General features: G+C 46.1%; 1 protein-coding gene across 1 annotated transcript in view; it reads left to right on the top strand.

The window, feature by feature from the left end:
- The window catches only part of FAM120C (family with sequence similarity 120C), a 326,238-nt gene that overhangs the window by 90,333 nt on the left and 211,658 nt on the right, over window positions 1-24,247 (top strand). Inside the window, exons 3-4 of the mRNA XM_030194274.1 lie at window positions 19,608-19,690; window positions 20,644-20,772. Coding sequence (XP_030050134.1) covers window positions 19,608-19,690; window positions 20,644-20,772 — 212 coding nt within the window. The remainder of the gene's footprint in view (window positions 1-19,607; window positions 19,691-20,643; window positions 20,773-24,247) is intronic.

The following is a 24,247-nucleotide window of genomic DNA, read 5'->3' as shown; positions in this document are numbered from 1 at the left end:
GTGAAATATCTAACAATAGCTAGTGACATGCGCCACATCACTGACTGGTTTCGCAGAATACAGGACCATACAAATACAGAACTGGAATTACAATTATACCCAGAAACGCACTTCAGCAGCTATTTGCACACGGTGGGATTACCATTGCCACCCCTACTAAGCATACAGGAATAATGACATCAGCAAAAGCAACTTGCAAATGGATCTGTAAATTACATGGATTTTCTTCGAAGGTTACACTATACTTGCCAATATGCGGGAACCCTGCCTTTGCACCTGGAAGGCTGTATTCGGTGTTCCGCAGATGGAAAAGGAAAGGGATAGTATACTTGTTACAAGTACTTACCCGTGAAGGACAGATAAAACCATTTCAGGAGCTCTGTGTTGAATACGCCTTGCCATCCTCCGATGAGTTCTATTATGCACAGCTAAAGCATTATATATGTTCCTTGTCCTGGGAGGCGCTGGCGGAGGATGTCCAGGAAGAGTTGGCAACAGCATTCTCTTTAGAGGCACAGCAAAAAGTGCCCCTCACGTTCCATCACAGGCACATCAGGGACACAGTTACCGAACTAGACTATGCCAAGTTACTGGCTGCCTGGAAACGAGATATCCCCATGGCCCTTACATTGCCTCAGTTCAAGTCCCATGTGCTTACAATGCGCAAAACAATGAACATGACGCAGCACTGGGAGCTACAATACAAATTTGCTCTTCGACTCTACATTTCTCCCAGAAGAGCCTTTCACATGGGACTCTCGCCTTGGGGAGAGTGCCTCAAATGCAGGGATCCGGGGGCCACCCTCGGGCACATGTTTTGGTCCTGCAAGGGCATAATCCAGTTTTGGAAGGAGCTAGTACAATATGTTTCTGAGATGTGGAAGGCGGGCTGGAAGTATGACTCGGCGCTGCTCCTGGGCCATCCTGTTCTCATACACCCTGTCCCATCAGGATTTACTGCTTTTGTACGCAAAGCTATTGTAGTGGCTAAACAAGCAATACTCTCAGAATGGCTTACATACAACTACCCTACAGTATCGCAGTGGCGTGTGCGTATGATAACATTACTACGGGTAGAGAGGGTGGGAATTACAGATTTTAAAACGAAGACTGGAGTGCGTTTCCAACTCACTTGGACTCCCTTTTGGAATACTCTGACTCCAACTGCCAGGAGTAGACTGTTAAACTTCTAAATATTGCCCTGTACCCTGCATTATTATGTTCATTTGATGCCATAGCAAAGGAAAAAGGGGGGGGGGGGGAGGGGAAGGGGAGGGAAGGTTAAGTTCTATTTGTTGGGGTAGAAGTACTATGTGTTAGTTTAGCCACATGGGGGGAAAATATCAGAAGTTCATACATGATGTTAACTTTTCTTCTTAAGTTTTGAATAAAAATGATTGAAATGTAAAAACCAGAAGTTATTTAACAATACATACACTTAAGTCTCTAATTCAAATCCCACTGATTAAAGTAATCCCAGTTTTCACAGGCTTCACTCCTTTTAAAGTAATAATTGAGGAAATATTTCTGAGGAAAACTTTAGGAGTCATACCCGAAACTCTGGGGAAAAACAATAATCTCGATATTAATCATCTATAATAATATTCATTTTATTATTCAAAGTTTCTGATCTATTATCATTTTCAAAATCATAGCCACTTCTTGCACGTGTAGAATCATTTGTTATATCCATTTTTCACTCTCAAAGGGTTCAGTTAAATTTCCATGTAACTCTCTAATAAAATGATATCTGAAACAAAATATTTACTGCCACCGTTAGGTCCCAAAGCGCCTTCCAGATGGTATTCAATGTAACCTCCACGAGAGCCAAAAACTCCAAGTTGATTTCTCTTAGGTGTTTAGCAGTGGTTCCGCCGATTCGGGTTCTGCTATAAACGTCCTCCATTTCAGCATATGCCTCTAACTCACTCCTCCACTCCTTTGGACATGGTGGTTGAATAATTCGGGAGCGATGGAGTTGTTTTTTCCAGGTCCAAGAGCGTCGACGCTCCTTCGCCGGCACTAATCAAAGGACTCGCCAACCCTTTCATCTGTGGGCAGTTCGTTGCGCAGTGGTCTCACACTTGCTGCTCAGGGGACAAAAAGCTGGCCATCGGCGGCTGACCACCGGTTGTTCCCTTCCTCTCAGTTAAGGTAACTGCAATTGCAGAGAGGAAATTTACTTAAAGAATACAAAACTTCAGAGGGCTGTTGGGCATATGAACTTCAGGTCGCCATCTTACCACTCTTTCAATTTGGGACACTGTTTGTCTGGTTTCTCCTCAGAGGCCTGTCTGATATGGATAACCCTTCAGCATAGCCCTCTGAGTCATTGAAACACAGAAGCCCCTCCACCACTACAAGGTGGTGTCCCTTCGGAGGGGACGTTGAGTTTTAAAATTAAGCAGAGAGTCCTGGAGCGCCATCATAAGCAAGGCATGAAAGCAATTACGCCACTGCCAAAATGAGGGAGGTGATTCCTGAGTGCAATTAACTAGGATGCACTTCTTACCAATAAGAAAAGCCTTGTGAGCCAGTACATTCTGATGAACCGTTCCACCCTCCAATGGTGTCCTGCATCCCAGTAGCATACAATCTGGCTGCCATTTTATCTTGTGACCCAGTAAGCCTTCCATATACCTAACAACTCTAATCCAAAAAGCAATAGTAGCCGAACACGTCCAAAAGGAATGATAAAAATTGTTGTGAGCCACACAACATCATCGACTTTGAGCAGATTCCAAAAAACCCATTCTACATAACCACATTTGAGAGGTATACGCCCGATAATTCACTCTGACCTGGCCTTCCCGGAGCTCTACGCTCTGTGCCCATCTCGAAATCCACCTCAAGCCTTTCATCAAGTCCTGCGTAGTAATCTCCTTCTGCGTGTCTGCAGACCACCGAGCACCCACCTGGTCAAGATCTCTTTGCGGGCATACCGGTAGCAGCCGTTTATATAACAAAGAAATCGAAATGGGTTCCCCTGACACCATCTCGAATAATTCCTCTAACCTAGTGGTCAAATCAGTACCAAGAGACGCTCAGGGCAATGTTGCTATATAGTGTCGAATCTGTTCATAGGCAAAACATACCCCCCAATCTGAAGCATCCAACTGTAATTCTGCCAAGGTCTTAATAGCACCACCAGTCTCCAATAAATGTTGCAAAGATGTAATACCACACTCCCCTCCCCAAGACAACAAGCCAGGGTTTTCCATTCCAGGAAGAAATTCTCCATTCCCCCGAAGGGGCAGTAATCTACTACAACGATGATCAAAAGACCACAACCTGGCCAAATCCTTCCACATCACCCTCAAGGGCCGTACCAAGACACTATTAAGCAGGTGGGCAGGCAAATCTTTTTGTGCAACATGCAAAACATAATGTAAGTTCAAAGGATTGCAAAGAGCAGCTTCCATTTGTAGTGAAGTATATACCTCCGTCTGTTGGAACCAGTCTCCTAAATGGCATAATAAGCAAGCCATATTATAAAGTTTAACGTCCAGTACTCCCAGCCCACCGCTTTTCCAGCTCCCCACCAAATTCGAATAGTGTATCTGAGGCCTTTTTTTTGCCCCCTAAAATTTTGAAAGTAAGCTTTGTAAAGCTCACACATCCTGTGGTCTAAGATATAAAGGTATTGTTTGTAAAAAGTATAACCATTTAGGGAAGAGCACCATGTTAAACAATGAGATACGGCCCATCAATGATAACGGTAAACCCATCTCCCAAGAATTTCCTTAGTGATTTCAAATAAAAATACGCTACATTGGTGTCACAAAGATACCTGGGGTCTCCAGTGAGCTGAATCCCCAAGTATGTGAATGCAGTCCTTGATCTCTTAAATGGGCAATTTAATTCCTCCCAATGTTCCTCCTTCAAATGAATTGTCATAACCTCAGACTTATCTAAGTTAAGCCGAAATCCGGAGAAGTCCCCAAATTCAGCAAAAATACCCAGCAGTGATGGCAAAGATAACTGAGGTTCCTGCATCACAACTAAGAGGTCATCTGCAAAGGCAGAAATCTTGAATTGTTCACTACCTAGCTGAACCTCTCTCACATCTTCTGTCCTCATAATTTCTCTAATCAAGGGATCTAACACCAACACAAAGAGAAGCGGAGAGAGGACATCCTTGTCTAGTTCCTCTAGCAATCCTGAATGTTGCAGAAGACTGTCCATTAACCCATACCTCTGCAGTCGGCCCATGATATAGGACCTCTATCGCCCTCTGAAAGAACCCCTCCATACCATAGGCCCACAAAATAGCAAACATAAAATCCCATTGAACACGGTCAAATGCCTTTTCTGCATAGAAACTAATTATTAAAGCTGGTGTTGAGTGACGATGTAATCTCTCCAAGGCAGCCAGAATCTGTCTCATGTTTCGGGCCACTGATCTTTCCCGCACAGAAACCCACCTGCGACTCATCCACTATCTTTGGCAGCACCCTTGCTAGCCTATTTGCCAAAATTTTTGCAAATAATTTTGTTTCAAAAGGAAGTAAAGAAATAGGCCTGTAAAAACTTGCCTGAAGAGGATCCTCTACCTGGTTTTAGCAACACCACAATTTGCGCTTTCCGCAGAGTCTCTGGCAACACACCCGTTTGTACAAACTGTTTGAACACCACTGTCAAACAGGGCACTATATCTGACACAAGAAGTTTATAAAATTCTGAAGTAAGACCATCCACTCCCGGCGATTTATGCAAAGGGCTGTCACGTATACACCAACTCACCTCTTCTTCTGAAATTGCAACATTAAGACAATCTTGTTGTTTGCCCGTAATCTTAGGAAGTTGTTGACCGGAAAGGTACCAATCCCCATGATCCTCTGGGGGAGAGTACAAACTCTCATAAAAATGCCGAAAGACCTCATTCACCCCCTCAGATGTACGATGAGACTCCTTGTGCATCCCGAATTTGCGATACAAAGCGCGAGGCTCCTACCTGTTTCACCAGCCGCGCCAACAACTTTCCTTGTTTATTTGCATGTTTATACAACTGATAACGATAGTATTGATTTGATATTTGTGTTTTTGCATGTATTAACTGATTCAAGGAAATCTGGGCCTCCAACAACCTAGACTTATTTGAAATCGTCGGACTGGATCCAAACAGCTGATGCGCCTTCCTTACTAAATTTCCCATCCGAGGCAACTCCGCATCTCTGACTCTCTCTTCTTATGTGAGTAATATGATATAATAGAGCCTCGCCTTTGCTGCTTCCCAAAGTAATACAGAGTTAACTTGATAGCTTTCACCATAAAACTCTGTGTATTCCCTCCATTGTGATTGTATATAAGGGGCAAACTGCGCATCGTAATACAGTTCCCTAGGAAAACACCATCGAGCCCTCTGACCCCTATCCATCCCACAAGAAAGAGAGACCCATATCAAAGCATGATCCGACACCTGAGTTGGCCCTATTTCCGCTTGAAACAAAGATGAAACACTATTCGACGAAACCAAAATATAGTAGATGCGTGATAAGGTGTCACGTGCTTTGGAAAGATGTGTGTAGTCTCTCTCTCCCCTGGGTGAAACAGATGCCAAGAATCCACCAGATCCAGCAAGGAACATAACCGCGGTTTCCTTGTCATCAGCAGCAGATGAATCCATTAACTGATGGGTTGTATCCGCCTACCAGCAGGTGGAGATAGAGAACACTGAAAGACCATAGTGCCTCTAGGACGGCTAGCCCCAACTGCCTTCAGTATTTCTCTCTCTCCCAGCAGGTGTGGACGTAGCTTGATCAGCTCTTGGATTTCAGACTGCCTGGGGTGGCTCCTGTGCTTTGCCAGTTGAGCAGGGGTGTTGTGGCTGGTGGTGCTCACTTTAAAGGCATATAGGTTCACCCTTTCCCTGCCTTATCCATTCCCCCTGCCTCCCGGAGTCCCTCTATTTCTGCGTGCCTCCAACTTTCCCCACAGCGTTAAAAAAATAAAAAGTGTGCTTTTTCTGCGTGGCTGTTCTGAGGCTTTTTCCAGTGATCCTGGTTCTGTGCAGCTTGACCGGAGCTCGTTGACTCGGTCTTCTGAGGTGGAAGTGGTGCCCAGCTCCTCCGGGGAGGTCCCACGGATGCCGTTCCGATCGGGGTAAGTTTTGGCACGAAGCCGCCATTTTATTGCTATATTCCCGTCCTGTGAAAAAAACGGACGATGGCTGCTGAAGGAGTTAAGCGCTGCTCCCGTTGTGGTAAACGTAGATCAGCAGTGGGGCTGTGTAAAACGTGCTCTTTAGACACTCACGCTAGTTTCAGCATGCCGAACGATGGTTCCTCCCGCTCGATGGAGCTGGCAGCGGGCGCCATTTTGGAAGCGCCGCATGCCTCAACCCTCGCAGTTGCGGAGGAGTCTGAGTGCAGGGGGTCACCTTGTTTAGAGGCTGCCAGAGGAGCTCCTACCTCTGTTTCTCCTAATTCGGAGGCGGAGGGTCAGGGTGAGTTTTTCTCCCCTGAGTTTGTGCATTTAATGCAAAAGGGTTTTATGCTGAAAAGAGCTGTGCCGCAGGTGTCTGACACTGCATTGCCTCCTGGCTTCCCTCCGGGTGTTGATGCCCTGGGGATGACTTCAGAGGTTATTTCCTCCCCCGAGTGTTGGAAACATGCTAAACATAGACGGGTAAATTCACCGTCTGAAAGTGGCGCATATCCTCTCCCCCCCCCCCCGTGGTCGGGCTGTGGAGAGTCTGAGGGGTCTGGCAGACCCTCAGGGATGGATGATCCAGAGGAAGGGTGCCTGTTTGCCACTGAATTTGGATGATCCCAATGCGGTCCGGATTTTCCACCGCGACGAGCTGCCAGCTCTCATTACTGACGCCTTGCAGGCCCTCTCGATTGATGATCCTGCTGAAGGCAAAGCCTCCTCTGTTAATCTTAGGATGGTGAGTACTAAGAAGCCTACTCGGGCCTTTCCTGTGCATGACTCCATCCAAGAGCTTATTTCTGCTCAATGGTCTGACCCAGATGGGCCTTTGAAAATGGCCAGGGCTATGGATCAGCTGTACCCTTTGCGTGAGGAGCACTTGGCCCCTTTGGGGATGCCTAAAGTGGATACATTGGCCACGGCGGTGACAAAAAAAGACCACTCTCCCAGTAGAGGGAGGGGTTGCTTTGAAAGACATGCAGGACCGGCGGCTTGACTCCGCGCTGAAGCGGTCCTTTGAAATTGCAGGCCTTGCCTTGAGGCCGTCAATTTGCAGTTCCTGTGCAGCCTGGGCATGTCTTTCCTGGCTACAGCAGGCAGTGGAACAGCCCGCCGATGGTGCGGGTCTCCTTTCTGAGGTTGCCCGCGGATGGAGTTGGCCCTGTCATTTTTGGCTGATGCCCTTTATGATCTGGTCAGAGCTTCGGCTAAACAGATATCTGTGGCGGTGTCCGCCCGCCGCCTTTTCTGGCTGCGGCATTGGGCGGCTGACATGACTTTTAAGCAAAGACTGGTGAAGCTACTCTTTTGGGGCCTCCTGTTATTTGGAGAGGAATTGGAGAAGATTGTGAAAGACCTGGGGGGGAATCTAAACCCCAGCGATTCCTGAGGATAGGCCGATGCCTTCTTCCAAAGGTTCTGTGTTTCCCTCCTCTTCCAGACCTGGCTTCCATGAAGCTCGAAGGTATCGCCCGGGGCACTCTGCTGGGTTTTCTCAACGTGCCCGTTTTCAGCAGAGGAACTCCTTTCGCTTGGACAAACGTTATGCAGGGGCCGGTTCAAGGCCAGGAGTTCAGGGGCGTCCTCCACAATGATGGGACGCTGGTCCACTCCTCCTTGCCTTCAATAGGAGGACGTCTTTCCCTCTTTGTAGAGGAGTGGACCAAGATTACCTCAGATCAGTGGGTCCTGGACCTGATCAGAGAAGGTTACCGACTGGAATTCGGTGCCCCAGTGAGAGACGTGTTTGTGGAGTCCCGATGCGGCACTGCCGTAAAACGGGTGGCGATAGAGGAGACCTTACAAGTCTTGCTGCACCTCGGAGTGGTGATCCCGGTGCCTCCTGCCGAACGCGGCTGCGGCCGCTATTCTATTAATTTTGTTGTGCCTCGAAAAGGCGTTTCTTTCAGGCCGATCCTCGATTTATGAAGAGTAAACGAGGCTCTCGGAGTACGGCATTTTTGCATGGAAACCCTGCGCTCCGTCATTGCGGCGGTACAGCCAGGAGAGTTTCTCACATCTCTGGACCTAAAAGAAGCTTATTTGCACATTCCTATCTGGCCTTCACACCAGCGGTTCCTCCGCTTTGCAGTGTTGGGAAAGCATTTCTAGTTTCTGGTCTTGCCTTTCGGCCTAGCCACAGCTCCCCGTACCTTTTCCAAGGTAATGGTTGTAGTAGCTGCCTGTCTCAGGCGAGAGGGTATCAGAGTTTACCCTTATCTCGACGACTGGCTCATCAGAGTGGACTTGGCAACCGAGAGTCGTCTTGCCACAGCCAGAGTGGTGGCGGTCCTGCAGGCGCTAGACTGGGTGGTCATTGTACCCAAAGGTCACCTGACCCTCCCTCTGTCTCTCGAGTATTTGGGGGTCCGGTTCGACATGACATCGAAGTTGGTCTTTCTCCCCCACCAAAGGCGGTGCAAGCTTCAGAATCAGGTCTGTCTGCTGCTGCGGATGCCTTGCCCGCGAGCTTGGGACTTTGTCCAGCTGCTGGGGTCGATGACGGCCACCTTGGAGGTAGTGCCTGGGCGAGAGCGCATATGAGGCCTCTGCAGATTGCCCTGCTTCAACAATGGTCCCTGATGTCACAGGAATATCAACGCAGACTAACGTTGCTCCCTGCAGCCCGGCTCAGTTTGGAGTGGTGGCTCTCCGACAGGATGTTGCGCCGAGGAATGCCTCTGGCGCTTCCTTCCTGGTGCCTGGTGATAATAGATACGCTCCCCAGTCTAGAAGGCTGGCATTGCCAAGGAAGCTATGCTCAGGGTCTGTGGACACTCGTGGAAGCGTGATGGTCCATCAATCGCTTGGAACTGAGAGCGATATTCCAGGCTCTTATGGCCTTTCAAAAGACTCTGAAGGGGCTTCCTGTCCAGGTTCTGTCAGACAAGAAGACAGCGGTGGCATACATAAATCGTCAGGGTGGCACTCAGTGCAGGGCCCTGGCCGTGAAGGCCACTCAGATTTGCCACTGGGCCGAGCTCCACCTGCAGCTTCTGTCAGCAGCTCACATAGCAGGTCAGAGCAATGTGCAAGCCGATTTTCTCAGCAGGCATCAAATCGACCCGGCGGAATGGGAACTGGCAGAAGTTTTTTTTTCAGATTTGTGCCAAATGGGGGACTCCCATAATGGATCTAATGGCGTCAAGTGCAAATGCCAAAGTACCTCGCTTTTTCAGCAGAAGGAGAGATCCTCACTCGGTGGGGTTGGATGTTCTGGCCTCCTGTATGTGTTCCCTCCTTGGCCCTTGATAGGACGAGTCCTACTGCGGCTTGGACAGCACCGAGGTCTGGTGGTTCTCATAGCTCCAGATTGGCCAAGGCATCCGTGGTATGCGGATCTCCGCCGGATGTTGGTGGACGCTCCGGTGCATTTGCCCCTGGTGCCGAACCTGTTGGTTCAGGGTCCGGTGACTATGGAGGATCCCTGCCGATTTGGTCTTAAGGCCTGGCTATTGAGAGGGCGCAATTGAGAGACAAGGGCTACTCTAATAAGGTCATCTCCACTCTCTTGCAGGCCCGCAAGAGGTCCACCTCTGCAGCTTATGCTCGGATCTGGCGCAAATTTGAGGTGTGGAGTGTTTCAAAGGTGATCACACCCACGCAAGCTACAGTCTCAACTGTGCTGGACTTTTTGCAGGAGGACTTACAAAAAGGCCTGGCTTACAATTCCCTGTGGGTGCAAGTGGTAGCATTATGCTATCGAGGGAAGGTCGCTGGCTTGTCCTTTGCTGCTCATCCGGACATTGCCAGATTTCTCAGAGGGGTGCTTAGGCTCCGTCCTCCTGTCCGGTTGCCCTGTCTGGCCTGGAACCTGGGGCTAGTGTTGAAGGCTCTTCAGTGTTCGCCCGAGCCGCTTAGGCGAGCTTCGGAGAAGGATGTGACTCTTAAGACAGTCTTTTTGGTGGCCATCACATCGGCTAGACGCGTGTCTGAGCTGCAGGCGCTGTCCTGTCGGGACCCTTTTCTGCAATTCTTGGAGTCCGGAGTGACGGTACATACAGTGCCTTCCTTCCAGCCTAAAGTGGTTTAACGTTTCACCTGAACCAGGCTATTTTCCTTACTTCCTTTTCTAGGGAAGAGTTCCTGGACTCCTTTGGGCAGCTACATCTTTTGGATGTCCGCAGAGCGCTGGTGCAGTATCTTCAGATGTCAAATGACTTCAGGACTTCTGATCACCTTTTTGTTCTGTTGTCAGGTCCTCGGCATGGAGATCCAGCGTCTAAGGCCACTATAGCCCGTTGGGTCAAGGAAGTAATTTTTTCTGCTTATCTGCTTTCAGGTCGGTCTCCGCCTGAAGCGTTTAAGGCGCATTGCACGAGAGCGATTTCCTCCTCGTGGGCTGAAACGGGTGCACTCTCTCTTCAAGAGATATGTAGTGCGGCTACTTGGGCTTCTCAGCTCTCTTTTGCCTGGCATTACAGGCTGGATGTTGCAGCGAAGCAAGACGCTATTTTTGGAGCTCAAGTATTGGCTCGTGGTGTGGCCTTTTCCCACTCTTAGTAGGAATTGTTTTTTACATCCCATCAGTTAATGGATTCATCTGCTGCTGATGACAAGGAAGGGAAAATTAGGTTCTTACCTTGGTAATTTTCTTTTCTTTAGTCACAGTAGATGAATCCATGATCCCTCCCTGTCTGACTTTGTTTTTTGTTCAGATCTTTCATGCAGATACCACTCTCATTGGGAGAAGTTGGAAAACAGTTATCAGAATTTCTACATGATGTTCTACTACAGGAGGTCTACATGATGTTCTACTACAGGAGGTTGAGATTGTCCCTCCTTTGTTGCTCCTGTTCTGGGGTGTTTGCTGTGAGGAAAGTTTGTTACTATACCTTTATGGTTCACTCTTCTTTGGAAATCTCAAATACTGAAGGCAGTTGGGGTTAGCCGTCCAAGAGGCACTATGGTTTTTCAGTGTTCTCTATCTCCACCTGCTGGTAGGCGGATACAACCCATGAGTTAATTGATTCATCTGCTGTGACTAAAGGAAAGAAAATTACCAAGGTAAGAACCTAATTTTCCCACTCCCCTCGTCAAATTCACAGGTCCTACCCTAGAGGAACCCGTACTGTCCATTAACGGGTCATATACTGAGTTGCAGTCACCCCCCATAACTATTGGAATCTGAGCAAAAGAATGTACATGTCGCACTATTGTTTGAAAGAAACGCCTGTTATATTGGTTAGGTGCATAAACATTAACTAATAACAGAGGATGATTATTCACGTGGACCTCCAGGAGAACGTATCTTCCCAATGGGTCTGTAATCAACCGTTTTTTTGGCAATGTGGAGTCCCTTGCGGAATAAGATAACTCCCGCTTTCTTATTGTGCGTCGGACTCTCCATGTAATCTCCCACCCACCATCTACATAACTTTTTGTGTTCTGCTGCAGACAAATGCGTCTCCTGAAGCATTGCTAGTGTGCTTTTTGTCTATTTAAAGTTTGCAAGATCTTACTTCACTTTGTCGGGGAGGAAATACCCCCCCCCCCCCCCCCCCATTCTGGGACACTAGTTTAACATATCCTACAGGAGATGGCCTAAGTAAGCGGTTAACTTTAAAATTAAGGGAGAAGTGTCCCAGCCTGCACCCCTCCCTTCTACATTCCCCAGTGAAGAAACCCCTCAAACTTCTTCTCCTCCTCTCTGCACGCACCTTACTAGAGCAGAACCTCCCCCTGATCAGACCTTCAAGACGGCACACAGCCCGATCTCCGATCTATCGTTCTGCAAAGACGGGAGTTCGTTTAATCCACTTTTGGGCTCAATAAAGGCGTAAGATGAGGGGGACTGGCAGGAGCTCCGCTCAAACACGACTTTACTCCTGCATCGCACCACGTGACTCCTTCCGTCCTCCTTTTTTAATAAGCGGAATATATTTGTCCTGGGCTTCCAGGATGGTGTTTTTGAACAGCATCCACGCCCGATGTACGTTTTTGACCCTTGCAGTCGCTCCTCTTTTCACCGTTCTTCTCATTTTATCATAGTCTCCTTTTTTAAAGTTAAACGCTAACGTATTTGATTTCCTATGTATACTTCAAAGCTAATATCAAATGCAATCATATTATGATCACTGTTATCAAGCGGCCCCAGCACCAGATCATGCGCTCCACTAAGAACTAGGTCTAGAATTTTTCCTTCTCTCGTCGGTGCCTGTACCAGCTGCTCCATAAAGCTGTCCTTGATTTCATCAAGTAATTTTACCTCCCTAGCGTGTCCCAATGTTGATTGAATCTTCCCTCAAAAGACCAAGAGTTCTAGAGAATATGCTTCAGTTCTCCTATGCAGGGAAGCTACAACCTTGGACTCTTTTAGGCGTAAGATGTTTCAGGCCTGTATGCTTGTGTCTCTTATTCAATCTTACTAGCTCTTCATGAGTGTATGCTTGTGGGACTCAGTGCGCAAGCTGCTAGATTTGCAGGCACTGGCCCTCTGGAGCAAGCTAAATCACTTCGCCAGTTGGCCAAGCAGCAGAAGGCATATCATAAGTTCTTGGCTAGGGGCGTCTACAACACTTTTGATATGGCTTCCAGTATCTGTCTAAAGTATAGCAGTGCTCAGACTCTCATGGCTGCATGTCTCTGACTTGGAACCAGCAGTTCAGCAGAGGTTGGCGGATACCCGATGCTGGGGGGACAATCTTTTTGGAGAGAAGGTTGAGGAGGTTGCTGACCAAATCAAGAAATGCACTGATACCATCCATTCTCTCCCCTGCTGGGCACCTTCTCTATCTGCCTCCTCCTCTAGGAGGTATATTAGCAAGCCGAGGAAGGGTGCCTACTATTCGCAGAGACGTAGATACACTGCCTTCTCTCACCCACCTCAGTACGCTCAACCCCAGCTCACTTGTTCCCATCAACAGCATGTGCCTAAGGCCCCAGCAACTCCCCAGTCGAAACAGCGGGCAAGCTGTTGATTGGCTCCAGCAGAGCATAGCCACAGTAACAGTGACCCTACTGGATGGCTTGCTGCTCAGTGGGAGGCTGAAGATATTCCACAAAAGATGGCCCCCTTGTGACCTCCGACCAGTGGGTTCTTCAAATAGTCTGTCTTGGTTACGCCTTGCATTGGCGACAAAGACCACCAAATTGTCCACTGAGAGCTCATTACTTCAGCTCTTAGCATGAACAGGTACTTGCAGAGGAACTCTCCACCCTTCTGAAGGCTCATGCAGTCAAGCCTGTTCCACCAGGGGAAGAAGGGCTGGGATTATGTTCCAGGTACTCCTGGGGAGGGGATGTATCCCATCCTAGACCTAAGGACCCTGAATAAATTCCTAGTCAAAAGTTCAGGGTAGTTTTCCTGGGTACCCTTCTCCCCATGATTCAGGAAAACGATTGGCTATGCTCTCTGGACTTGAAGGATGCTTACACTCGCATCCCGATACTTCCAGGTCACAGGACATATTACTTCCAGTACTGCGCGTTGCCTTTTGGCTTCGTGTTGGCTGCCAGGGTTTTTACCAAGTGTCTTACAGTAGTTGCAGTGTTGCTATGCAGACTGGTAGTCCATTTGTTTCCTTATCTGGACAATTGGTTGGTGAAGAGCATGTCAAAGGACGGTGCTTGGGAATCCATGTGGAGAACTATTTGGTCATTAGAGCTACTGGGGTTCGTTTTAAACTACCCCAAGCAGCATCTCCATCCCATTCAGCAATTGGAGTTCATCGGAGCCCTGCTAGACACACAGCAAGAAAACACACACAGTGGGGGGTGACACGAAGGATGATGCAGAATAAAGACATCCAATGGACTGAAACACTTCACATCAGAGACTTTATTCCAGGGGCGTATCTGAACTGCGGCGGTAGGGGGGGCCAGGGCCAGAGAGGGGGGGCACATTATAGCCCCCCCACCCCCCCCCCCCCCGCCGCCGCCATTGCCGATCCCCCTCCCCCCAGCCGCTGCCATTGCTAACCCTCCCCCTCCGTTGCTCGCCTACCTTCGCTGGCGGGGGACCCCAACCCCCGCCAGCCGAGGTCCGCGTCCTCCTGCCGCTGCCGGCTGCCTTTGGTCCTTTCATTCTTCCATTGAAGCTGGCGCCGACGAAAAAGTTTCTTTTGAATCTGACGTCGTTGCACGTTGTACGTGCAGGACGTCAGACTCAGAAACAATTTCTGAGTCTGACGTCCTGCACGTACAACGTGCAGCGACGTCAGACTCAAAAGAAACTTTCGTCGGCGCCAGCTTCAATGGAAGAATTAAAGGACCAAAGGCAGCCGGCAGCGGCAGGAGGACGCGGACCTCGGCTGGCGGGGGTTGGGGTCCCCCGCCAGCGAAGGTAGGCGAGCAACGGAGGGGGAGGGTTGGCAGCGGTAGGGGGGTCCAGGGCGAAATCTGCGGGGGCCCAGGCCCCTGAGGCCCCACGCAGATACGCCCCTGCTTTATTCACAGTAAAATGAACTCGACACAAATCGTATTTTGGCTGCAAAGGGCTGCCTCAAGAGTCCCTAAACAAATTCATATATATAAAAAAATATATCATAAAACTGCAAAAGCATATACATAAAATAAAATGACACAGTTGGTGAAGATAATACAAACGTATAAACGCACATAATGACCCATGGTAATATAAACATGACATAGGTCTATCATATATAGTCAATCCTTGAGTAAAAATATGGAAACAAAATATATGATATAAAAAAGATAATCTTGAACAAATTTAAAAGCAGTACGTTATGAGCAAGATATGAATCCAAGCCTAAAGCTTTATGAAAAATATGGCAAAAAGATACTCATACATGAAAATAGGTAAGCATGTGTATAAACCAATATATATACAGGGCAAGCATCATGATACAAATACATATAGGCATGGTATTTATACTTACCACAAGTATGTAATCTTAACTAATAATATGGGAGCAATCAAGGAGAGAGAAAGATGTAGACGGAACCAAAGTGATCTATGTGATTGGTGGCAGTAAGTACCTGTGAGTTGTCAAATAATATCTGCACAAACCTCTGAAAGTGTTGAAAAAGCCTAAGGAATAAGAAACAAATTAAGGTTTTAAGAGAGAAAAATAAAAAGCAGAACAAAAAAAAAAGAACAGAAACAAAAAAACTCAACTAATGTAGTAAGTGGCTGTCTAAAGCTAAAGCAGCAGTGATGGTCAGGCTGACGACAAACCACAGAGGAACTTGTAAAAAAGACAGTCTAAAAAAACTGATAAAAATATGCAGGGAAAAGGTAAGCAGAAAAAACGATGTATCTCTGTCAGCAAACTAAAGGCATGTGACTTAAAAAAGCGCTGTCAAATTGGAGTGCAGCCAGCAAGTAGTATAGTAAGTTGTGAGAGCACCGACATCTGATGTTAAAATATGCTGATGTGTCTGATGTCAGCTATGACGTCAGGTCGGTGCTGTAAGAAAATACGTATGTAAAAACTGAATGCTAAGTGAAAAAAAAAATCTGTATAACGTGAAAGAGAACTAGGATGAAAGCCAACTATAAAAGGACAGATGTAAGAAAAGAGAATAAATAATAAAAAAACAGTATGGGTGCCTCGGCTAAAAAACATGTGTAACAAAGCCGCACCAAAGTGTGAGCCAGCATGAAAAATGAGGGTATATAAATCAATAATAAGTACAATAAAACCTATTTTCCGTCAATATGGAAAATATAAAAATAAGGTCTCACTAGGGAGAAGACTATGCAAAAAGCTGAAAAACTCTTAATATCGCAAAACTTGTGGCCCCGTGCAAAGGAACTGATGGTAAAACAGCACCATTGTGGACAAAAAAAACCAAAACAAACAGTGGTAAGTGGCAGGAAAGGGGAACCAAACAACATAAGAGCAAGAAGGGTAAAAACAAAAGCACTGACAACATCCTGTAACACAAACCGGCTAGGGGAGGTGTGTAAATGTCATCTTACCTAAAAAGATTAAAATGACAAAACGCTGTTGCAAAGAGTCGCGTCTAACAAGCAGCAAAATGTAGTAACGGTGTGCCGACCTCTAGAAATAATAATATATTAATGTATTCAAATAGTGTATGATGTCAGATATGATATTGAGAAATAGAAAGTGTGTTAAGTAACCACCATCCTACTGGTAAAAAAAAGTAAAACCACCATAGAAACAATAAAATGGGCAAAACGATTGTAATATATAAGCCAAAATAAAATATACAAAAGATGTACAAAATAAAAGCATGGCATGGGTACTATATATCAAAATGCCCCATCACGGTCTGTCCAAGAAAAGTATCCAGGTTATGAAAAGTGGATAGTAATCTGGAAAGTAAGAACTGAAGAGAGCAATCAACCTAATGGAAACTAAAGAGGATTAACAATGTAAAAACGAAATAGAAAATGTAAAAATAAGACAAAATATTGCTGATGTGCAAAAACACAAGGAGATAAACACTGAAATAGCTAAAGATCATATGAAACCTGTATAATCAAGGATATTTATTTATTTATTTTACATTTGTATCCTATCCTATATAATAAAAAGCACCTCCAACGTTCTGAAGCCGAGAAAGTGAAACCTTGAAGCATTCGTGCACTCTGTAAGGCTCTATCTTCTGAATTGACGACATGTAGTTCCGGGTACGTCATCCGCAGCGCTGACCAACCGCACGACAGCAGCACAAGGACCTGCCCTCGCCGCAACGCCATGCCCCCCCAGGTCGCCACTACCACTCACCCCTTCACCCCCCCCCTGAGGTCGCCACTGCTCCCCCTCCCAAATTTTCACACACATACAAACCCTCCACACACTCCCCACTACAGTCCCGAGTCTGACCACCACTGCCGCGCCGCACCCCCCCTCGAGGTCACTGTTCGCCTTCCACCATGCATCCCACCCAGAATTTAAAAGTCATCCCTCCGTGTTCCAGACTCCCCCCCCCCCCCCCCCCCCCCGACTCAGTTCCAGCGAGACCTTTTCTCCCACAACAGTCCTTTGTGTGCCCCTTGGAAACGAACAGCTGTTGCTTGCTGTAGCCCTTCATATCTCTCTCTATAAGAACCCAGCAACACTTACCACATTCAATGCCCCTCACCACTCCCTCCCATTTCGCAAGCCCAGAAACCCACCAACCCCCCCCCCCCCCCCCCAATTTACAAAAAAACCCCCCAAAAAACAAGGGACAGCTTACAGATGAAGAGGGAGGAGGAAGTATCCTGGAAGGGGGGGATGACCCTGGAACTTCAAGGGAGGGGGTACCCTCGGACTGAGAGGGGAACCCTGGAACTGGGAGGGAGAGGGGGGATGAACCTGGAACTCGCAGGGAGGGAAGGGGGGGGGCCCTGGAGCTTGGGAGGGAGGGAGGGAGGACCCTGGAACTGGGAGGGAGAGAGGGAGGGGGGGCCGAGGGAGGGAGGCACCCTGGCACACTCTTATTCTCACACACACACACACTTGCACATAAGCACTGCCATGCTGAGAAAAGACCAAAGGTCCATCAAGCCCAGCAATCTGTCTCTGACAGCGGCCAATCCAGGCCCCAAGAACCTGGCAAAAAAACCAAAATTTAATAACGATCAATGGACTTTTCTTTCAGAAATCTGGCCAGACCCCCTTTAAACTCAGCAAGGCCAGCTGTCGTCACTACCTTCTCCGGCAATGATTTCCAGAGTCTAACTACGCGCTGAGTAAAGAAAAACTTTCTCCAATTTGTTTTAAACCTACCACATTCTAATTTCATCTTGTGTCCCCTGGTTCTATTATTGTTAGAAAGCCTAAACAAACACTTCACATCTGTCCACTCTATCCCGCTCATTATTTTGTAAACCTCTATCATATCACCTCTCAGCCGCCTTCTCTCCAGGCTAAAGAGTCCTAGCTGTCTTAACCTCTCCTCATAGGGTAGTCGTCCCATCCCTTTTATCATTTTTGTCGCCCTTCTCTGCACCTTCTCCAATTCCTTTATATCTTTTTTGAGATAAGGCGACCAGAACTGAACACAATACTCCAGGTGCGGTCGCACCATGGAGCGATATAACGGCATTATAATATCCTCATGCTTGGTTTCCATCCCTTTTCTAATAATACTCAACATTCTGTTCGCCTTCTTAGCCGCCGCAGCACATTGAGCGGAAGATTTCAAAGTCCTATCCACGATGACTCCCAGATCCCTTTCTCGGTCCGTAACTCCTAACGCGGAACCTTGCATAACATAGCTGTAATTCGGGTTCCTCCTTCCCACATGCATCACTTTGCACTTGTCAACGTTGAACTTCATCTGCCATTTGGACACCCAATCCCCCAGTCTCACGAGGTCTTCTTGTAATTTTTCACACTCCTCCCGCGACGAGACGACCCTGGATAATTTTGTGTCATCTGCGAATTTAATTACCTCACTAGTTACTCCCATCTCGAGGTCATTTATAAATATGTTAAAAAGCAGCAGACCCAGCACAGACCCCTGAGGGACCCCACTAACCACACATTCTCACTCTCTCTCTGTCACACACTCGCACACAGTCTCACTCTCTCTCTGTCGCACACACACACTCGCACACAGTCTCACTCACACACACTCTCTCAAACATACACACTCCGAGGAAAACCTTGCTAGCGCCCGTTTCATTTGTGTCAGAAATGGGCCTTTTATGCTAGTATCTATATAAATATGTATGTAAATGTGGTAATAATCTAAATGTATGAAAATGATAGTGCACTGACAATATCTAAGGGTGAAAAAGACAAGTATTTGAGTGATACTCAAATTGTGGAAGGTAGAAGGATAAAATACAAAACCATATGGTTAGAAAACATTGGTTAGAGAAAAACTGTGAGATCCAATTCAACATTCAGACCTTTTGGACTGAGAGTATGAAATTCAAATGTCAAATGTTGTTCTTCTCGCAATAGTACTTTTATCTAGATCTCCTGTTCTCTATTTTGGATGGACTTGTTAAATTTTTTCCCAAGTTATTTTTTATTGATTTCATGCACACAGCAAGCATTATAAAAGGCAATTCCAATAAGCCAGGGTTTCCCAAGTCTGAGCTTGGAGTATCCCTTGCCAATCAGGTTTTCAGGATATCCACAATAAATATGTATGAAAATCAAGTTCATGCATATTCATTGCAGACATCCTGAAAACCTGACTGGCAAGGGGTACTCCAGGACTGGACTTGGGAAACACTGCAATAAGTAATAAAACAGATGTAAAGTATTTGCTGAGTGACTAGGAATTATATCACAGGAACTAGACAGTGCTTAGTTTAGAAATATTTAAGACCCTCCCCCCCCCCCCCCCAAACTTCCCGTATTTCTGAAAATTCAAAATGGGTATGGGTTGTCTCCAAGACCCCAGTCTGCTATAGAAAACTATCTAGAGACTGATATCTTAATGCTTTTCCACCCCTGGTACCGGGGTACTAGAATATTATTTTTGGAGAACTTGAAGTAATGGTGGATTAAGGGAAGAACACACACTGGAATAGAGTAGAACTTGTTTCTGGCAATAATGGGAGTATTTTCTGTTTTCAGGAAACCATATTTTGCCAGATGAAGACTTAGCAGCTTTTCACTGGAGCTTGCTAGGACCAGACCACCCTTTGGCTTCACTCAAGGTGAGGATAATTCATCTAACTTTCTATGTAGAGGTCACCCTCTTGTTTTACCCTCTATATAGAAAACAGCTGATTCTGTAGAGCAGAATGAAATGCACCTTTTGATTAGTTTTTGTGCTTCTGCACTGACACTTGTATTCTGTATCTCTTGTGGCATTGGATAGCCCTAATAATACCATATAAACTGTCTGTAAGGCACTATATCCTTAGCTTTTCTCATATTAATAGTCTGTGATGGTGGGGGAAAAAAAAGAAATCTAGTTCAGACAGCCTGCTTAGTTATTCTGTCCACACTACTAAGGATATATCTTAGCTGCAACCCATAGAGTGTGTGAAGCTACTTTTTTTTCCAGGGCAATCTTTTTTTTTTTTTTTTTTGTCATCTCTTGTTCTACTGTTCTGATTATTAGATTATACAAGATCCTCTTTGTGTTCCCTCCAGCACTTCTCTTCCCTCTCCCATGTCTGTATACAAAGTTCTGCAATATTCCATAGAGCCAGCTGTATAACCATTGCCACTGTCTGAACATTTGGCCTTCTAGGACTCCCACTTAGCCTTCTAGACAGACCCATTTACCTGGGCGACTGTGTCTCCAGTAGGTCTTCTAGTAATTGCAGAACTTGCAGCCTACTAATAGATTCTATCATAGAAAATCTAATACTTCAATATCAAGATACCTGAAATTACTGTAGTTTTGATAATACCGTTAGCAGTGTCATGACTCACAGAGCAGTTAGTACACCTTTCCCTCCCCCCCCAACTGAACCTTGAGACACACTGAATTCAGTCATTAGCCACAAGCTCCTGTAGAAAAAGAGGATGTAAAATGTGTGAGGCTCACCAAACTGCCTTATCTTCTTGAAAATCCTGCGCTGAAGAGATTAGACCCTGGCATTTCTTTGCTCTGTATTGTATCTAATTCTAGTTCTGAAGTGCAAAGTTCTGTGTCTAGGTTCGTGCTCACCAGTTGGTCCTGCCACCTTGTGATGTAGTAATCAAGGCAGTCTCCGAGTATGTGGGCTCCATAAAAGACCCTGTCAATCTGGACCTGGTGGGTAAGGATGTCTTCAAGCACTCGCAGGTGAGGTTGGCCACACCAGTTCTTTATACAGGACAGCATAATCTATTTGCTTTGGTTTCCTTTGTCTTTATTGCTCTGGAGTGACTCACTGTGGTAGAGGTTGGTCTCAGAACCTGCATTCTTTTTCAACATGTAATAAGTTAGCTGGTGTTCCTTTCAGATTTACCTCTTCAAAAACGGTATGAATAAATATCAGCAAAACTCTACAGTTGAACACAAAAGCTACCGCTACCTTTTTCTCTTCAAATCTGTCTCTACAAAATCTCTATGAATAACCACACAAACTATAGATGCCCTCTTCACATTGCACAACACTATTGTAAGCCACTTTGAACCAAAACGTGTTCTTGGATAATAGTAAGATACAAGAATGCATAAATAAATAAGAATGAGAAGTCCTACCTAGCAGTGGGTGGGAGAAAGAATTGGTCAAGGTTTGTTCCTTAGCGTCTCTCTGGACCGGCCCAGAATGTGACTGATGGGTTATGCATGTCTTTCAGCAGGTGGAGACTGAGAAAAAAAACTGTGACTCTGTAGAGAGCAAATAAGAGCCTTTGCCAGCTAGAGAAAGATCCAGTAATCTGTCTCCAGCAGGTGGAAGGTGGTGAGTCCTTCTGTCTCATTCTTTGTCTTTTTCTATTCTTTATTGTATTTTTGTTTAGCTGGATTAGTTTTTCTGTGCATCCGTAAAAAAAAAAAAAAAAAGCCTGTTACTGAGAGGCAGAGGCCCGTGGGGGTCGCTTAGCGCCTTGGGGGTGTTACACTCGTGTGGCTGAGTCCCTCCCCCCATATCCTCCCTAGTGTTATTTGGAGCTGTGCTTCTTTTTTTTTTTTATTTTATTTTTATTGAATTTTATAATACATTTAGTCATACAACATAAATGTCGGAAGAAAAGAAATAGAAATTGTCAGAATATTGCAAATCATGAAATAATCCAAAATACATTTAGACCACAATTTATCGGGCAAGAAACAAGGAAAAAAAAAAAAGGAAGGAAATATACAACATAATCTAAAGAGCGGTGTCATGCAATTACTCACAGCCGAATATCAGCGTATCAACCCATTGAACATTCAAGGTTGAATTTCTCTACTTTCTCTAGAACTAATAAAAACCTTCATTTTTTGGGGTTCAAGAAACATATATGTGACTGAATCAATAGATATAATGCAGCGACATGGAAATTTTAAAACAAATGAGCTGTGCTTCTTTAATCAGCAGAAAAGCTCAGTTTAAAAAAATCAGTTTCCTCAAGCTCTTCAGGGGAAGAGCTTTAGAGGCAGGGAGAGGCAACTACTTAAAAAAAAAAATAATAATAATAACGAGCTTTCAATCTTATTTACTTCTCACTGTTTTGGACTTTAATCGAGCAGGGCAGCTCTTTTACTGTTGTGTGGCAGCTTACTTTGGTTTTTGTTGCTTTGGGCTGAATTTCCTCGCAGTGGTTTGGGGCCAGACGCAATGGCGTCTGTCAGCGGCAGGTAGTCGATACGAGCGGTGTCTGCAAATTTTGCACCTCAGTAGAGCAGGGAGCAGGGGCTGTGAAAACGTTGGCGCCATCAGCTGGGGGGTCCGATTCGGGTGCTTTAGGTGCGGTCGGGTCAGCCTCGCTGGTGGCGTCGACGTCGGTGGAAAATGCCACCATTTTGGATTCCTTGCTGAATGCTGCGTCCCTGCTGGGCCCTTTCTCAGACTTCCATTTCTTCAGCAGGTGAAGGAGGCTTCCCGTCTGAGTTTGTGGTGCAGATGTACCAAGCCTTTCTATTGCACAAAGCTGCTCCGGGGGAAGCTCCTGTGAAGAGGACTCTGGAGGGGCAATCTATGTCTGCAAAGCAGGTCAGGCAGTCTTGGGAGGCAGAAGAGGTTTTTTCTTTTGACCCTGACCAGGAAATACCATCCTTGGAGGAGACAGAATGGTTTCCTGAAGAGCAATTACCTGAGGACCTCGGTCAGCTGGAAGATGGAGCAGAGACTCTTCCTGCGGGGGAGGATACTTGGTAAGGATTTTTCATAAAGATGACCTGCAGGAGCTTATTTCGCAGGTTTCTTTTTTTTTTTTTTTTTTACCAAGTTTATTTTTATTTTGTTCAATAAATTTTACAAGACAAGCAACATTGCCACAATTATCCATCTCATCGCAACAACAACCGTCAAACCTTAACATCTTGCATCCCTTAACACGTTATACAATTTGCACATCCCTCCCTTCCCTACCCTCCCCCCCTCCTCTTCCCCCAACATTATGATGGTGGTATTAATATATCTTTCATATGTTCATATGGTTGCCATATGTTCTGAAACAGTTGGAGATGTCCTTTTCTCAGAGCTGTCAATTTTGACATCTGGCAAAGATAATCCACCTTGCGCACTACCAGTTGCATAGGTGGAACCTCCAACTGTTACCAGGCCCTTGCTAGTGCCAGCTTAGCCGCCACAAAAAATTGAATAGCCAGTTTATGAGACTGCACCTGACTTTTCGTGGGCCGAGAATGAAGCAAACAATATTCTGCCCGACAGGGATACTCCTCCTTAACTACCGTATTGACCATCGCAAGCACCTGTAACCAGAATGTCTGTACCTTTGGACACTCCCACCATATGTGTATGAATGTTCCCCGCTCTCCACAATCTCTCCAACAGTCTGCTGAGACCTGTGAGTACATCTTTTGTAATTTATCTGGCATATGTACCACCAGTACAAAATTTTATATCCATTTTCGATTAGTGGCTGTGTGACTGATGGCTTCAATAAGTGTCTATAGCTACTCGCCCACCACTTTGACGTGTACCTTTTCTGAAGTACACCTTCCCACCTTCCAATATAATACCCTTGCGGAGTAGAGAGCAGCATCAACACCCTATATATCCTTGTTATACTGCCCCTCTCCCCTCCCCCCTCACAGCTTTTTCCAATCCCGTTTCTGCCAATTCCAGTTCCTTCCTTGCCCACCTAAGGATAAAATTTCTCAGACAATGATAGTATACTAAATCCTTTTCCTCCAAACCATATTCAACCTGTAATTCCCCAAAGTCCTTTACTTTACCATTTCTGATATGTTTTCTCCGCTTCTTCCAGTGGGAATCCCGGTGCTCCACATATAGTCATCTGCAAAAAGTATTGCCTCATCGGAAAGACCCTTTTTTGGATTTGAAGCCAAGTTTATAACAGGTGACTCATTCCCAACGGAACCCTCCGTGCAGCTGCCGATATAACGCTCCCCAGCTTCCATAATATATCTCTCAAAAAGCGGGTACCCATCCACGCTCTCTCCCAATGTAGCCATTTCTTTGTGCCCCTAGGGGTCCACTCTGCCAGTACCCTTAATTGTGCTGCTTGATAATATAAATAGAAATTAGGGACTCCCATACCTCCCCCAGCTGAAGTTTGGAACATCATCATCCTACGCACGCTAGGTGGTCTGTTCCGCCAAATGTAGGCAAACATTTTTCAATTTAGTTGTTGGAAGAAGGCCC

Source organism: Microcaecilia unicolor, chromosome 2 (genome assembly GCF_901765095.1).
Source record: "Microcaecilia unicolor chromosome 2, aMicUni1.1, whole genome shotgun sequence".
NCBI lineage: Eukaryota > Metazoa > Chordata > Amphibia > Gymnophiona > Siphonopidae > Microcaecilia > Microcaecilia unicolor.
This window is presented reverse-complemented; position numbering and strand designations above follow the sequence as displayed.